Here is a 15449-nt window from a genome sequence, read left to right as displayed (position 1 = left end):
ATTATTAAAATAAAATAGTATTGGTATTTTCAAAAATATTAAAATAATATATTTTTTATTTAATTAAAAAATAATTTTAAAATAAATAAATAAATAAATCATAAATAAAAAATAAATCAGTTATAACTTTTAATTTACTTTAAATAAATTTTTAATTTATAAATTAAATTAATTATTTTTCTAATTTATAAATAAATTTAATTAATTTATAAGTAAAAAATATATTTTTTTTAATTATTTATTTCTTTGAAATAATTTTCAATTATTTATTAATATATCATCATTTAAAAAATCTAATACTCTATCGGCTTCTTAATCGTACCAAGGGCAATATGGCTTTTTCTTTTTATTTTTTAGCAACGATGTGTATAAATAAACTGACAACACACCCAACAGGAATTGCGCTTTTACTACGTCTAAAGAAATTCCCCCACAATATAACTTTATTTGAGTTTGTATTTAAATTCCAAAATAGTATATTACTCTGCTTCATAGAATTAAATGAAACAAGAAATCACTCAAAATTTAGTGATATTAGAGTTATTTTTAATTTGTAAACCTCACTGAGAGCCTAATAAGAAAAAATAAAAAAAAAAAAACCGAAAATTATCCAAACATCCAATTTAAAATATTCAAATTTTAAACTTTTTTTTTCCCTCATATTATGATTGGAGAGGGTATAATGGGTAATTTTGCAAAATCCATATTCAAAAATAGATTTCAAGTTTACTTGAAGCCAGCCAGCCAGTAAAAAACACAAAGAATAAAATAGAATCCTATTTTGCCATTCCCCTTTGAATACCTTCATGTTAATGGAATTACTTGTTGCTTTTCAATTATAATTCTGCTTTGTTCCTGTCATCTTTGTCCATCATTTCATTCATTCTTTCCCACCTGCTTTCGTGTATATATATATATATATTTGGAGAAACAAAAATTTTACATGTTGCAAAATATAAACGGCAAACTAAATCTAAAACATCAGAATATAAAAGTTTAACCGAGAGACTACTTTAATGAACAAAAGCTAAAGTAAATAGCAGAATCAGATGATACCATTAATCACTTCATGAAGACGACAAATCGACATTTAAGTTCGAAATTAGTCGGACTTCATATAGATCATTCTCCCCCTTCCCTGTAAACCATAATTGTACATATATTTTGTTATTTCAATATGTACTCAGTTCTGCAGCTCCTACATGCCTCAAATGACATCAAAATTTTTATTTAGACAGAGATAGAGAAGTAAGACTCACCAACTTCAGCTCTGACGTCTGGTCCAAAGAATGAAGCAAATTTTTCCTGAAAAATATTATTTCAGCTTAAGTATTGAATGCAACTATTTGTTTACTGAAGTACAGGTGCAAGAATTTCAAGCACTTATCAAACTACACCAACCAAGAATTTAAAGCAAGCTCTGCATTATAAACGCAGAAGCAGTGGCAGATCTAGGCTCCTAAATTTGAGGCAATACGGATCTAGACTAAAATTTGTGGGAGTGCAAATATACTTATATAAAATAATTAACATGAAATCTAAATAAAATATTCACAATTAGAGAAAAAAAAATCTTTTATTTATTATAAATAAATGTTTATAATTGCAAAAAAAAAATTCATATTTATCGATACATCAACTAAAACAATAATAGTAAAACAAAATATGTATTTACGATATACCTCTATTAGACATTTTAAATTATTATCAAGCTTTTTTCTGCATAAAATGCATCTAGAAAATTGAAGAATAACAAATTGTCTAGCAATCTCTTTCTCAATGTAAAATATAAATGAGTTGCAAAAAAAACTCAAAAGATTATACTTTCTATTGAGGTGGTGAAAAAAAATTATGAGGGGGTGAATACTTAAAAATCATAGAATTTTTTTGATACAAATAATATTTATTAAGGTTTTTTCAAAAATGTTGGGGGTGACCATCCCCCACCCCCTGGTATTCACCACTGGGCATAAGTCGCATATTAATCAACACTTGAACTTTCCAAGTTCATGCAATTGTTTACCTGTCTTTTATCAAAATCCGACAACTGTAATGCTTTTGCCTCAAACACCAAGACTAGGCAGTATTTACCATCTTCTGTTACCTGAGATATGAAATGACAGAAACAAAAATAATAAAGTTACGAATAGTTAAGAGTCTCATCCAAAAAAGTAATTTAGGAAACAAGGTTCTGTTTAAATGGTTTCAAGCCATATAATCACTAATACCTCCTCCCCCACTGCCCCACTGAGAGAGACAATGATGATGATGATAGAAGAAAGAATAAATGAAAGTAAAGCTCTTTAGAATTCTATGCGTGTTCAGCAATGCAATAAAAAAAAGGACCTTAAGAAATTAAAAGCTCAACATCATTTGATAAGCAGAAGATGTTCATAATTTTTCTGGTAAACTATAAAAATAAATGCATTACAAGAACGACCAAAATGCCAAAAAAGACAGTATTCATTAATTCATATAGTTATACTATGGCATTGGTAGGCCAATCGACATTTATAGTTTCTTAATGCATATTAATGAAACATACCTCTTCACGAATCATCTGTAGAATAGGGGCACTCCTCCTTGGAATTCCTCCACCCTGAAATGCAGGGCCAGATCAAACATATTAATGTAAGCAATCCTTTATATAATAGTAATGTTAGTAATAGAATGAAAAAGAGTGTTAGGGCACTGAGACAGTATTAAATAGTTATATAAAGGAAAACCTATCCTCTTAGAAGATCAGACAGATGATAGTAATACTAATAATAGAACACAATGGCAGTTTAAATATAAATAAATAAATAAATATATATATATATATATAAGCAGCAGTACAAAATAGTTACATAGCATACCTGACCATACTGAAAAATACGTTTTAGTGCCTCGTCCAAATGCTGCTCATCTCCATATTGATATCTTATAACATCACTCCTAACCTAATTAAAACTACAATAAGTTATTCTGTTTATGAAAGTCAATAAGCATAGGCATACATCCTATACTACCATTATCAGTACCAATAATGCCACAGCAATGACCGCAGACATTACCACTACCATCAAGTCACACCAACAGCACCATCACCACAGCTACTATGGAACTACCACACCAACACTATAAAACCGCCATCACCATTGCCACCACTAACATCGTTGTACCACCACCACCAGTAGTACCATTACCATTAGCACCATAATATTACCATTAGCACCATAATACCACCATAGTATATATGAATGCATACCTTAACTATTTACATCTGTAAATATTAATATAAATTTCATCTAATTTTTCTTAATACTAAAACAAATACAAAGTCAATTGAATAATAAGTAGTGGAAAATGATAACAGGAGATGTAAATAGAAAAAAGAAATTGGAAAGTAAAAGGCCCTATTTTTGGAAATGTTTCTCAATTTTTGCATTTCATCTCTTGTTTTAATACTTCAAAATTGGTTCAGCGCTAACCTAAGTTCACAAAATCTACCGAGTTTCTGAATCAAATTATTCACAAAAAGCCAGATGATAAAGAAATACCTGTTTAAGGATTGGAGTAGCACTTGTTTCCCTTAACATTTGAGCATCAGAATAAGTCAGGCATGGTACTGGCTTCAGTTCCGCATACTGCACCAGTCAAAGGGAAAGTAACATTACTTTGATGCCAGTGTAATTAGATTAAAGCAGTTGACAATCTAGTGACGTTTTACATATAGTTTTAAAGCCATCTAGAAAGGAAACCTAACAGAGGAAAAAGATCAGCATGCATTCCATTTCAGACTAACCAGTTTAGACATCTTCTTATTTTATACAACTGTATCATCTCATAACCATATCTAGGTTCCACTAAAAGTATGGTTACCTCGTTAATGTGGACTTAAACTACGAGAAAACTTAAATTTCAAAAGGTTGCTGCAAGTACGTGGAAAAAAGTAATACTAGTCAGTTCCTTTTCAATACACATTATTATATTTATGATTCATTAAACACTTTAATTTCAGATTACATTTCAAAGAAGAAAAGGAAGAATACTTGAAAAGAGAATGTCATATGATATGTATTTCTGGTACTAGGCATAAAATCCTAATTGCAAGGAAGAAAATTTTACCTTGAGAGCCATACCAATAATTGCAAGAGGAAAGCCATACGTTAGCATTAATGCTGACCATTCAGATCCTGGAAGGACATTAAAGTACGCCCCAAAACCATACCTGCGGATTATGCACAATCAGCGTCCAATTTAAGAATACTAGGTACCATCAAAAGCTAAAAGAACTCACGATAAGAGTGAAATCCCAACACCCATTCCAATAACACCAAATGACACCTGAAAATATTAGACAACATAAGATTGAAATTATATGGGAGGAAATATGAAGGAATTTATACTTCATATTTTAGTTGAAATTGCATAAAAATAGTTTAAATTCTGCTGGTTTGATAGCTCGTAAATATGGATCAAATTTGTTTTTAAGGATTAATTGGAAATACACTATCCAACAGCTTTAGTTCAGTATTACTGGAGTCCAAAGCCAATAGTATATAAAAAAATAAAAATAAAGAAAAAAAATCCAATATTTGATTGACGTATATTTTTCCTTCTCCTGTACAAGTTCTAATATATACATATATTTTGAACTAAAAATTTAAAATTGAAATTCTTTATCCGCACATACCCTAATTTCATTCCTCAAAATATATGAAAACGAACTGCCTCCTCTATGGGTAAGTGATAACTGGCAACCATATCAGTTTTCCAGCATTTTATTCTTCAATTTTCATAGAGAAAGTTTTAGAGAAAAAGCTAAACCAGTAATAAACTTTAGCAGCTACTGAAATTCCGTTTAATCGCGCAGAAATGTTGCCACGAAAAAACAGAAAATGAAATAAAAGAGAAATTCCATTCGGTACAAAACCTTAGCGAGAGAGAATTCATCATCAGTAACAATAGTTTTGGCAGAAGACGGCGAGGCAGTAGTTGAAGGCTGAGTTGAATCAGCAGCTCTCGTTACGAACACCACCTTCAGATTCTGCGGTCGATTGGCGCCCAATCTTGCGTCTAAGCGAGGTGGCTTCTGCAGAGGCGAAATGGGATATACAGAGAGAAAGAAACGCTCATGATGGGAGCAGAAGATATTTGATCTTGGTGGTGGCGGTGACAGTAATGCTTTCATTGTAGGCTACTAAGCTCCACAGCTTTGTTTCTCCTTTCCTTTTTTTCCCTGTGTAATCTTTTTTCCGTGTATAATCTTTAGGAGAGGAGAACGAGAGGGTACAGTTTGATGAAGCAAAAGCAAACCTCAACCGCCAAAACTATGATTACGTGGCACACTTCTTCCCCTTTACCATTTTTTTTCCCCTTCAATATTTATCATGTTTGCTTTTCCGCATGGAAAAATCTCATTAAAAAAGATAAAAATAAAAATTTTACAAATATAACCTTAATGTTTAATGTTGTATGCAATCCTACCTATGTACTTCACCTGTGGTAAGAAAAAAAAAGAGAGAATTAATGTTCTTGTATCGCTTAGTAATAAATATTTTTTAACATATATATCAAACTACGCATACAGTTTTAGCAAAGGGATGACATGTTTGTAAGAGCTAATAGTGCCTTTTATAAAGAATTCGAATATCAATTAAAATTAATTATAAAAAAATAAATTAATAATCTTTATAAGAGAAATAATTAAAACATATTCATTATACATACAATAATTACATAAAATGATTTCTCCTTTTACAAGAAAACTTGCAAACAATGACAATTAACTGCTCTAAAAATGTTATAATTCATCGTTTTAATAAGCTTATACAACAACCAAAGAAATCTAAGCAAAGATGTCAATTACTTAATACTGCAAGTTCAGCATCAGACCACTTTGCTTGAAGCCATTGTCAAAAATGTAGTAGTAGATGAACCTCAGAATTTTCTTCTTGATCTGTTTTCACATAAAAAACAGACCAAATCAGCATTAAATTTGAACTACATAGATTAAATTTGTTTAATGATCAACACTTTCTTAGAACTACAATTTCTTACCTCACTGCACATAAAGATGGCAAAATGTCAGTAAAAGCATACTATTAGTTTGTTTCAACGTCTCCATAGAAAGGGGTTTCAGTAGCTTTTTGAATTCTGAGCTTTTTTGTCCTGAAATCAGAGATATAAAATGGTTATGCAGATCAACAAGAAAAGTATTATATCAAAACAGATCAATTCTAGCATCGCTTTCCTAAAAATATACCTCAATTTTTTACAGCATGGTTCGCCTGTCTATGATAAAATGCTTTTACAAGTTCACAAAAGTTAACAAGTGCATCCCACAAAGTTTGTGCATCAGTTATTGTTCTTGATGCATGACCAATACCGGAGGAACAAGATCAAAGTAAACCATGAAACATCCGCATAAAGCTTTTTGACCGTTTAAATTAAATCAATAGGCCAAATATTTCGCCACTTCCAGTATCAGAGGTAAAAGTTTATAAGCTATAGCATGTTCCCATTAATTGTTCTGCTTTCATTATCTATTGGCACCATGCAATCATAATGATACCAAATTACTGATGCCATAAAATTCCATTTGTACGCATTCTAGACCAAAAATTAAAGTACCACAGCTGCATGATCATACTTTCTGTGTACCCTTGTGTTAAAAGATATTAACTCAAATGTTCCAATAAAGAAAGGAGGAAAAAATAAATTTAGAGCATTACATATTTAATGCAAAGGAAAACCAGTAATTGTAGTTACCTTAAGGAGGAGATGTATTTCTCAATTCCTTGTTTCTGTTCTACATCATAGACAAACCATTTCTCCTCAGGTTCAACTGAAGTCCAGCTCCCTACATCTATAAAAGAAAATGAATAGTTGGACCCGAACTGGTATCTTTGATCAGCACAAATCGAAACAAACCAAGCAAAGCCAAGCAACCTAACCTTGAAGCAAGATGTCTGGTTGATCACTATAGCCTTTTAGTCTCCAAAAGGCACGACCATTGACATCCAAAAGGATAGGATCTGTTCTAACAGCATCGGATCTTTGTCTTTCTGATCACATCATGCAAATTGCAAAGCCAGGTTAGGTATACATTTATACTCTCAAGTACACATACCCAAAAACTTTGCATGTAATCCCCAATAATAATAATAATAATAATAACAACAGTACAAACTGCAAGTCCATACAGAATCCAGCCAGGGTTTCTTGGAATAAGATAAATCAAACTGCTTAAGCTCAGTAAAATTTAGGAAAATAAATTTCAAATATTTATATGCTGAAATAACTTGAAAACTTGGAAATCTCATACTTTGGGGTACCATTCCCATAGCCTCCATCATTTCAGCACGAGCTTGAGCAGCTTCTTTTTTTATTTGTGAAACTATTGCTTCATGCTCAGAAACAGTGAAGGGAGCACCATTTTTTGCTTTTGCAATGATGGCTTTAGCCACCTCATCCTGCACCTTCTTTTTCAATTGTTTCTCCTGTACCAAATTCCAAACGGACATTTTTTTTTTTGGGGGAGGAAGCAAGGAACGGGATCCATTTCACAATAAAATGTCAATTCAAGAACATTTGAAAGCCAAAATGCACATTTAGAATCACTTGATACCTTATCCTTTGCTGCAAGAACCTTTTCTCTTGCTTCCTTCTCTCTTTCAATAAATTTAGAATTTTGATCATCAATCCAACTCCTCAAATCTCTAGAAATATATATATAAAAAAAAAAAAAAAAACATAAAGATTAAAGCACCACTCATTTAGAACTAATCAAATGGGAAAAAGAACCTTTTTATTAAAGGATTTCCAAATTCTTGCTTACTTTGTATTAAGAGCTTCATCACATAGAAAATTCAAGAGTTTAAACTTTTGTGAGGTGCTCAACATATCATATCCTTCATTATCATCAAAACAATCAGAGGGGAATCCCATTGATATGAAATTGCACTCAGAGACACATTTCCCAAAAGCCTTCAACCATGAATTTTTCCCATTGGCTGGACTCAGTGTGGCAAACCTGAACAAGAAAACCACAGATTATTACTGTTCCATCCACAAAAGCAAGCGCAATTGAGAACAAATATATTCTGGAAGAAACTTGTACTCTTCTCCTATATCCTCTTGTATCAGAAGCAATAATTTGATGTGAAAATGCACTAATAACGAGCCTTGTGACCGGCGTGCTCTTCGGCCAAATATTATTTCTCTAATCACGGCTTCAGCTTGCCCTTTCTTGAGATCAAGAACCTAAAGTGAAGACACAGAATTAACTAAAGTGAATGATAGACCCATAAGCCCAGCAACCTAAAATAAATAAAATGAGATGAATGTATGACCACTGAATGTATAAGATATACAATATCTTATATAATTCACCTATATATGATTAGGTGAATTTTCAATTTATACCCACTTAATTGAAGTAGTCAATCACAAAACAAGCAGAGTACCATACTTGGCTTAGTATTAATTTAACTCGATTTGGTAGTACCTCACCAAAAGCAGCACAAAACTCGAAGAATCGCAATGCATCCCCAGCATCTTTATGGGGTAACTCAATTCCTGCTACATTAGTTAAGCAGGTGGACACAGGCAATGGAATGCTGTTATCAATTTGTTTGCTCTGCTGCTCCACAGTACACTTGTTGATCTTGCACAGCTCTATGGCTGTCATATTCTTGGTTTCAAGATTATCAATTTTAACACCACTCAAAACTGCTCCATTTTTAAAATTTGCAGCATCCCTCTCTTCCTTTGCAGTACGACAAACAGCAAAATCCTTTGGCATTTGTGTCTTAAGCTTCTTTTTCTCAACAAAGTTACCTACAGCCTTTTTATTCACAGTTATTTCTTTCTTTGATACATCTTGAGACTGTGTCTTAGACTTCTTTTCTTCCACAATAACACCTTCATCCTTTCCATTTCTCTTCACTTCTTTCTGACGAATGGCCTTGTACTGTGTCTTAGACTTACTTTTCCCAATCAAAACACTCTTATCCTCTTCATTTACCTTTACTTTGTTTTTAGAAACTTCCCTAGTAAGTCTAGGCTTCTTCTGACCACTCTCCTTTGAATTAGCATTACCATCATCATTCCTGATGCTATGATTAACTTCCAGTAATCCTTCCCTCCTCATTTTCTTGGACTTCTTAGAGACTAGTGTTAAACTCTGAGAATGCTCACTCAGATCATTGTTTCGATCAAAAGAGTTTTCTTTCCCAGGTTTCCTTGGTGAAGCAATTATAGACTCCTGTCAAAAGCATCAATCCACGTATTAATTTATACAATCAGCAACCCTATCAACCAAGCAGCCTAACAACATAATGTGACTTCCATAATTATTAAACATTCACACCTTTGTGGAAGCAGGTTTCTTCAATGAAACACTTGCATCTTTTGCAATTCTATCAAGACCAAAATTCTCAGGACCTTTAACATGTAGCAGTTCTGAGACAGAGGAAAACCCATTTTCCTTGGCTGTGTGCACAAGTATACCAGTTGGTTTATGACCTCTTTTCTTCCTGGAAACAGAATTATACCATTAGATTCACCAAGATGACAAGCAATACTACAAGCAACTCTGAACATAAAATATCATGTAATGCACTTACATACACAAGCTGCAATTGCAAATGCCCCTACACTTAGGACATTTCCACTCATCAAACAGTGCTACCTCTTCAGCTTTCTCTCCATACCTAATAGCATACATGCAAAAATCCAACAAAAGTAAATACTATTAAGAAAAACATTATCTTAAAAAGTTTAATGAAAAACTTTAAATTTTGATTTTAATTTAACTTTGATATGCTTTAGTGATAGTAGCTTCGAAACAGCAAACAACTATTTCAAACTGATTTTTTCAATAACATTTACAAGATGGTCAATTTGACATTACTACTGAATCTACAGTTAAAAAAATAACTCATTAAATATGTTAATTAAAGAGTGCTGAAAATATTAAATTTTACATATTATAATAATAAAAGAATAAAACAATATTACAATTTTTTTAAATCAATTTGTATTTCCAAAAACCTTTTTTTCCCTCGCAACCTCAATCACAAATGGGGCCAAAGTGCTTTTCCAAATAAAAAGTTTCAAACTGAACGCCAGACAAGATTTTAAAAAAGTAACAAATTTTAACCTGTTTAGTAGGCATTTATGGCAGTAGTTAATTGGGCATTGCTTGTTTCCTTTCTGATTCTTGCACGAGGCAGCAAAATCCCTTGTTTTTTGCCGGCACTTCAACAATTACCATAAACGAATAAGAACCCAAGCAATAAAAATTAACAGATCAAAAGATGTAAAAATATCAATTACAATTACAAACATAATAGAACTTAAAATAAAATAAAATAAAATAAACCGCTATAAGTTTATGATAGTCTCTGGCACCTTAACTTAATCTAATACCAACAAGTCCAACAAATGAACATATACGATCATCGATTTACGGACAATAACACGATTATAAATGAAAATTCAGGCTTTAATTTAATCATTTCCAATATGATCATCATAAAAAATATACCGAACACCACAAAACTGAGATCCAAAGCACTCTTTTTCATTTGCTATCATTTTTCTCATCAAACAAATAGAACTAAAAGAAAGCTGGAAATTTCCCAAGAGAGAAATCATTTCCCGTAAATGACAAAATCAGTGTAAGAAAGCAAAAGAAATGCACTAAAACACTTCAAATTTTGCTATTCTTCCATTTTCCAGCGTTATAATGAAACAAAACAAGACTACTAAATAGTTAGAAATTTCTTTTAAAAAGAAAAAAAGAAAAAGGCCCTTCATTCAAAGGATAAAATACACCATTAAAAAATATGTTTCTGGGCAAGCATAAAAATCTGAGACTCCAAATGTCAGATTCTTTCATTTTTCTTGCATTTTCTCGTCAACCAAACAGAAAATCAAGAAATGGGTATTGAAAACAGAATTAGAGAGATTACTTGGTGGCAAGTCTTCCCATCTCGGGAATCATATATTCTGCTCCCAATGACACGAACTACATGGCAATTAGAGCGACCTTTCTTCTCCTGTTGTCCAGCAACTTCATTATTCAAAACAGGACCTGAGGAAGTAATAGCCATAACTGGTGCAACTGCTTTTTGAAAGGGTCTCCCAAACACACAGATTATAGATATCTCAGACAATAGAGATATGAGAGAAACGTCTATTGTTTTAAAATTGGTTCCCTCTATTCCTTTATTGGCTGCACTGAAAATTTTTGGGGGCAATTTTTGGGGGCAATAAACAAAATCTTGATTTTGGGATTTCGAATTTTTGGAGGGTAAATGGAGCGCCAAATCTAAATGGTTTCCTTTTTTTTTTATTTTATTTTAAATGTCCCCTTCCTCTAATTTACTTTATGGGTAATTTTTGTGCATGATTTTAATTAAGACTCATCATAATTTTATATACTGTCTTATATGTAAGTTGATTGATGTATATATCCACTAAAAATAAGATATATTGTTGAATAATCCTGATAAGCGCATAATTAAAATTATAACTTGACTAAATTGAATTAATTTAAAATTCAAGTTAAAACTATAGTTGATTTGAATTGTAATTAAATTGATAAGATAAGAATTTATTGATTCAATTATGTATTAAAATTAATTTTTCATTTTAAAAATAAAAATAAAATTCTAAATCGATGATTAGGTCAAAACCAAATCAAACTTACTAAAACAATGAATAAAAACCTAGGATGATTCAAGTTTATACCCTCAATCAACTTGAATTTGATTTGTTTCCAATAAATTATAAAAATAAACCATTGATTTTGATAAAAATTATAATTAAATTAAAATCAGAATAAAATCAAATAATATTTTAAAACCTATTATAATATCCTAAAATCTTATATTAAAACTATCAACTTGGATTTAAACCCAAACAAAAATACACCATTCCCCACTCTACATCTAAGGCTATGTTTGATATGGTATAATCAAAATTATAATGTAATCACAATTACGTTATATATTTGATTATGTTGTTTAGTAACACAAACAAAAAAAACTTGACGTAATTGAATGAAAATTACATAATGTAATTAATTATATTTAAAGTAACATAATAGTTATTACATATAAAAAATGTATGAAATTATAATTATTTGTTTTGATTTTTTTATTTATTGTTAATACTACTACCACTTAGCTACCACTGCTGTCACCACTACTACTCTTACTCTGTCACCATCACTGTCACCACCATCTATCACCATTTTATTATTATTATTATTATTATCAACATCACTTGATTATCGTTATTACCACTTGGTTATTTTCACCTTTATCACCACCTGGCCACTACTATTACTACTGAGGACATTGTTACCATTATCACCATCTAACTATAGTTGTTGCCACCACTATCATTCGACTACTAATTACTGCAACCATTATCATTTATTATTAATATTAAAAGTAAATTAAATATTAAAATAAAAATTATCATTGCATTACACTATTTATATTTTTATTTTGTAACCAAACAAAGAAATGTAATGACAATTACATTACATTACAAAATTGATTACATTGCATTACATTATGTTCCACAAAACGTAACTTAAATGTAAAAATAAAGAAAATTAAATTGCTTTCCTTTCTCATCCTCACCTCTCAATCTCTCAAAAAAAAATTGAAAATTGCAAATCAACTTTCAATTCTAATATACTTTTCATTAAAGTGAGCATTTAATCAATCAAACTGAATTGAATTAAATTGTGAACCCATCAAAATTTTAATTGACTCTAATTATATATAATTATATATATTTTTTATTTAAAAAAAAACTCTCATAGGTCCCTTAAATATGAGATTTATAGTTATCAGTTAATGCCTTTTATAACATCTCTAATTTTTAAATTACTTATTTTATAGGGTAAATATTAATATTTTATTTTATTAAAATTTTGAAAAATTATTTAAAATTTTTCGAATTTTAGAAATTTGGTTTGATTTTTCAAAATCAATAAACTTTGTTAATTTTTACAAATTAATTTAAAGATCACGTGGTAAAATTAAAAATATATTTAAACTCTATAAATTTTTATGAGTTTTCTGAAATTTTTTTTCGAAAATTTTGGGTCTCGATTTTTGTCATAAGGCGGAGTAAAAATTTAATTTTAAGTATTTTGAATTGGACCAGCTGAATCGAACCGAATCGGATCGGACCATTCGAATCAGAACGGCCCTCTCCTTTTTCCTTCCCTCTCGCGTCGCGCTCAACACCCTCCCCTTCCCCTTGTGATTTCTCTCTCCTCCCTCCTCCCCTCACCAGCCAGCCACCACCCTCCCTCCCCAGCTCATCAACGCACCTCCAGAGATCTTCCCCATCGCCAGCCGTCACTCTAGTGGCCATAAAAGCTCACGCGAAGCTCTTTCAACGCATCGTGGGACTTCTCATTTTTTTGGCCAAAATCCGACCAATCCGGCTGCCGATTGAATCAAGTCTTGTCCCAAAACCCATCTATACCTTAAGAGCTTTCCATAGACAGTAAGAACAGAAAAATCCATTAAGTGATTTGTCTAATTTTTGCCTAAAAAATTTTAGCCTATTTTAAATTTTGGATTATATTTCTCGCAAACCGTGAACCCCATGAAAAAATTAAAAGTACCAAAGTGCTCCCCTCGACCAGAGTTTTGCGACAATACCCATTTCAAAATTTTTCGGCACCATTTTCCTATGGGTCCCATGGAATTTCGCAGTGTTTTTTTAGCATTAAATGAGCTTAATAAATTCAGTAAAAATTATGTACTAACCTCCGTGTTATGGGCTTTACGTAGGTATATTTGATTCGTGAAAAGTCAACTGTCAATTAGGTTTGCATTTTCGGGCCGGACAGACAGGCGGCCAAAGCTACTTCAGAACATGGTCAAGATTATAGGCTACCCCACCATTTTCAGACGTCCCAGATACGTTTGCAGAATCAGAATTGGTGTAAGTAAACGCGAACCCTAAGTTTCCTTAATTATTTAGTTTCGGGTTTAGATTAAAAATCCATATAATATTTGTGGGTAATTAGAAAATTATAATTCATTTTGTATTAGCTTAGTAATATTGCTAAGGACTGCGGGGCAAAATTTTAGAATTTTAAGCGCTCATTTGTATAGTTTTTGCAAAAAAGATTAGTTGTAGGAACTAAATTATAATTTTTCAAAATTATGATTGTTGACTGTTTGGATGAACCCGGGAGGGGCCATATGATGTGATTGAGATATGATTGTGTGACTTGTAGATATAGAAGTGTGTTTTTAGCCTTTTTGCAAGATGGGTATGCCATAGGTATAAGGGAAATTCTGTTGAATTTTGAGCACAAATTAGGGTATCTTTAATTATTTTCAAGCTTGTATTGAGTCAATTATATTAAATAATTATAATTTAATTGTCAGGTGAGTCGAGACAGCCTTCCTCCTCCGCTCAGCCATCACAGTGACCTCGGTTTATGTCTGTGTATAAAATATTGATTTTAATTATAATTTCAATATTATTATATGTTCAGGCATGCTTATGCATCACTTATAAATATATATTTATGTAGTTAAATACTAGACATATTTTATATTACATTTTTATTTGATGAAATGTTACGGATGTTGTTTTATAATAATTTAGAGCAGTGTGCGTAGGTTGGCGTGCATGTAGTGTGTGATATTAGATATGGATAGGACGGATAGATGCGGCTGGAGCTTGACTCATTGGGACTCGATCCTTTTATAGATAAGTCGGGGTAGGCACGGCTCGAGATGATCTCATGGGCCTCTCATTTGGTTTATTAAGAGAAAGGCCAACTTGGGATGTACTCGCTGGCAGAGATGGTTGGATTGAGAGAGCTGTATAGGGTATTAGCTCCCATATATATACTGTTTGAATACTATATGGGTGTGTGAGTGCTCCAAATTGCCTTTTTGTTGTTTATGATATAATTTGTATGAAAACTATGAAGGTGTTGCATTCCACTCTTTATGATGCATTGGATTTAGATAGCTATAGAAATTACACTTAAAATCAGTATTTTACTTTTTGAGTCTAACGCTCACTCCTGTTCATCTATTTTTCAGGATATAGGAGGTCCTTTATTGAGTTTAACTTGCTCTCTTCTTTGCAGGGCTACTATCGGCATTTAATTATTTTTTGTTCTTTTATTCTGTTCTATAACTCTGCATGTATTATTATTATTAGTGATGTATTTATTTTGATGTGTGTATATATTAACTGGAATTGAAAGCATTATTTATAAGTGTGCATGGATAATCATTGGGTTGAGTGAGGGAGCTGAGCTCCCATTTGAATTAGTATTGTTATCAGTATGTGGAGGGTGAGCTGAACTCTCCAAATTATTATATATATATTGTGTTTATAGGTCGGGTGAGTCAAAAATTCCCTATTAGATGGTCCACGTCATGGCCGGACTCTAT

General features: G+C 31.7%; 2 protein-coding genes across 4 annotated transcripts; both read right to left on the bottom strand.

Annotated features, from left to right (window-relative positions):
- Nucleotides 1-680: 680 nt before the first annotated feature.
- LOC110643843 (uncharacterized) lies at nucleotides 681-5325 on the bottom strand. 3 transcript variants are annotated; one of them, XM_021796355.2, is made up of 10 exons: nucleotides 4919-5322; nucleotides 4283-4329; nucleotides 4111-4213; nucleotides 3543-3629; nucleotides 2859-2942; nucleotides 2546-2599; nucleotides 2024-2104; nucleotides 1260-1305; nucleotides 1057-1138; nucleotides 681-897 (listed from the first exon to the last, which is right to left on the bottom strand). In XM_021796355.2, the coding sequence occupies exons 1-9, from the start codon at nucleotides 5174-5176 to the stop codon at nucleotides 1068-1070; spliced, it is 831 nt and encodes a 276-aa protein (XP_021652047.2). In that variant the 5' UTR covers nucleotides 5177-5322; the 3' UTR covers nucleotides 681-897; nucleotides 1057-1067. The 3 variants fall into 3 exon arrangements, with proteins under 3 accessions (XP_021652047.2, XP_021652046.2, XP_021652045.2); XM_021796354.2 differs by having other exon boundaries at nucleotides 681-894; XM_021796353.2 differs by having other exon boundaries at nucleotides 681-1138; nucleotides 4919-5325.
- Nucleotides 5326-5655: 330 nt separating this feature from the next.
- On the bottom strand, nucleotides 5656-11211 carry LOC110643842 (uncharacterized). Its single transcript, XM_021796352.2, has 13 exons — nucleotides 10965-11211; nucleotides 10151-10248; nucleotides 9615-9701; nucleotides 9359-9524; nucleotides 8495-9253; nucleotides 8108-8250; nucleotides 7826-8020; nucleotides 7616-7706; nucleotides 7313-7487; nucleotides 6942-7052; nucleotides 6757-6853; nucleotides 6046-6156; nucleotides 5656-5944 (listed from the first exon to the last, which is right to left on the bottom strand). Exons 1-12 carry the CDS (start codon nucleotides 11103-11105, stop codon nucleotides 6090-6092), a joined length of 2130 nt encoding a protein of 709 aa, XP_021652044.2. The 5' UTR covers nucleotides 11106-11211; the 3' UTR covers nucleotides 5656-5944; nucleotides 6046-6089.
- Between the last annotated feature and the right edge of the window lie 4238 nt (nucleotides 11212-15449).

Source organism: Hevea brasiliensis, chromosome 16 (genome assembly GCF_030052815.1).
Source record: "Hevea brasiliensis isolate MT/VB/25A 57/8 chromosome 16, ASM3005281v1, whole genome shotgun sequence".
Classification (NCBI taxonomy): Eukaryota; Viridiplantae; Streptophyta; class Magnoliopsida; order Malpighiales; family Euphorbiaceae; genus Hevea; species Hevea brasiliensis.
The sequence above is the reverse complement of the archived record's forward strand: the minus strand, read 5'-3'. Positions and strand labels throughout refer to the sequence as shown.

Coding starts and splice junctions, on each gene's coding strand:
- LOC110643843 (XM_021796353.2), bottom strand. CDS start 5,176: ATGAAAGCATTACTGTCACCGCCACCACCAAGATCAAATATCTTCTGC. Junction 4,214..4,282: donor GTTGGGATTTCACTCTTATC/GTGAGTTCTTTT, acceptor CATAATCCGCAG/GTATGGTTTTGGGGCGTACT. Junction 3,630..4,110: donor TTATTGGTATGGCTCTCAAG/GTAAAATTTTCT, acceptor TGACTGGTGCAG/TATGCGGAACTGAAGCCAGT.
- LOC110643842 (XM_021796352.2), bottom strand. CDS start 11,105: ATGGCTATTACTTCCTCAGGTCCTGTTTTGAATAATGAAGTTGCTGGA. Junction 9,254..9,358: donor AGAAACCTGCTTCCACAAAG/GTGTGAATGTTT, acceptor TGCTTTTGACAG/GAGTCTATAATTGCTTCACC. Junction 7,488..7,615: donor TTCTTGCAGCAAAGGATAAG/GTATCAAGTGAT, acceptor AATTTGGTACAG/GAGAAACAATTGAAAAAGAA.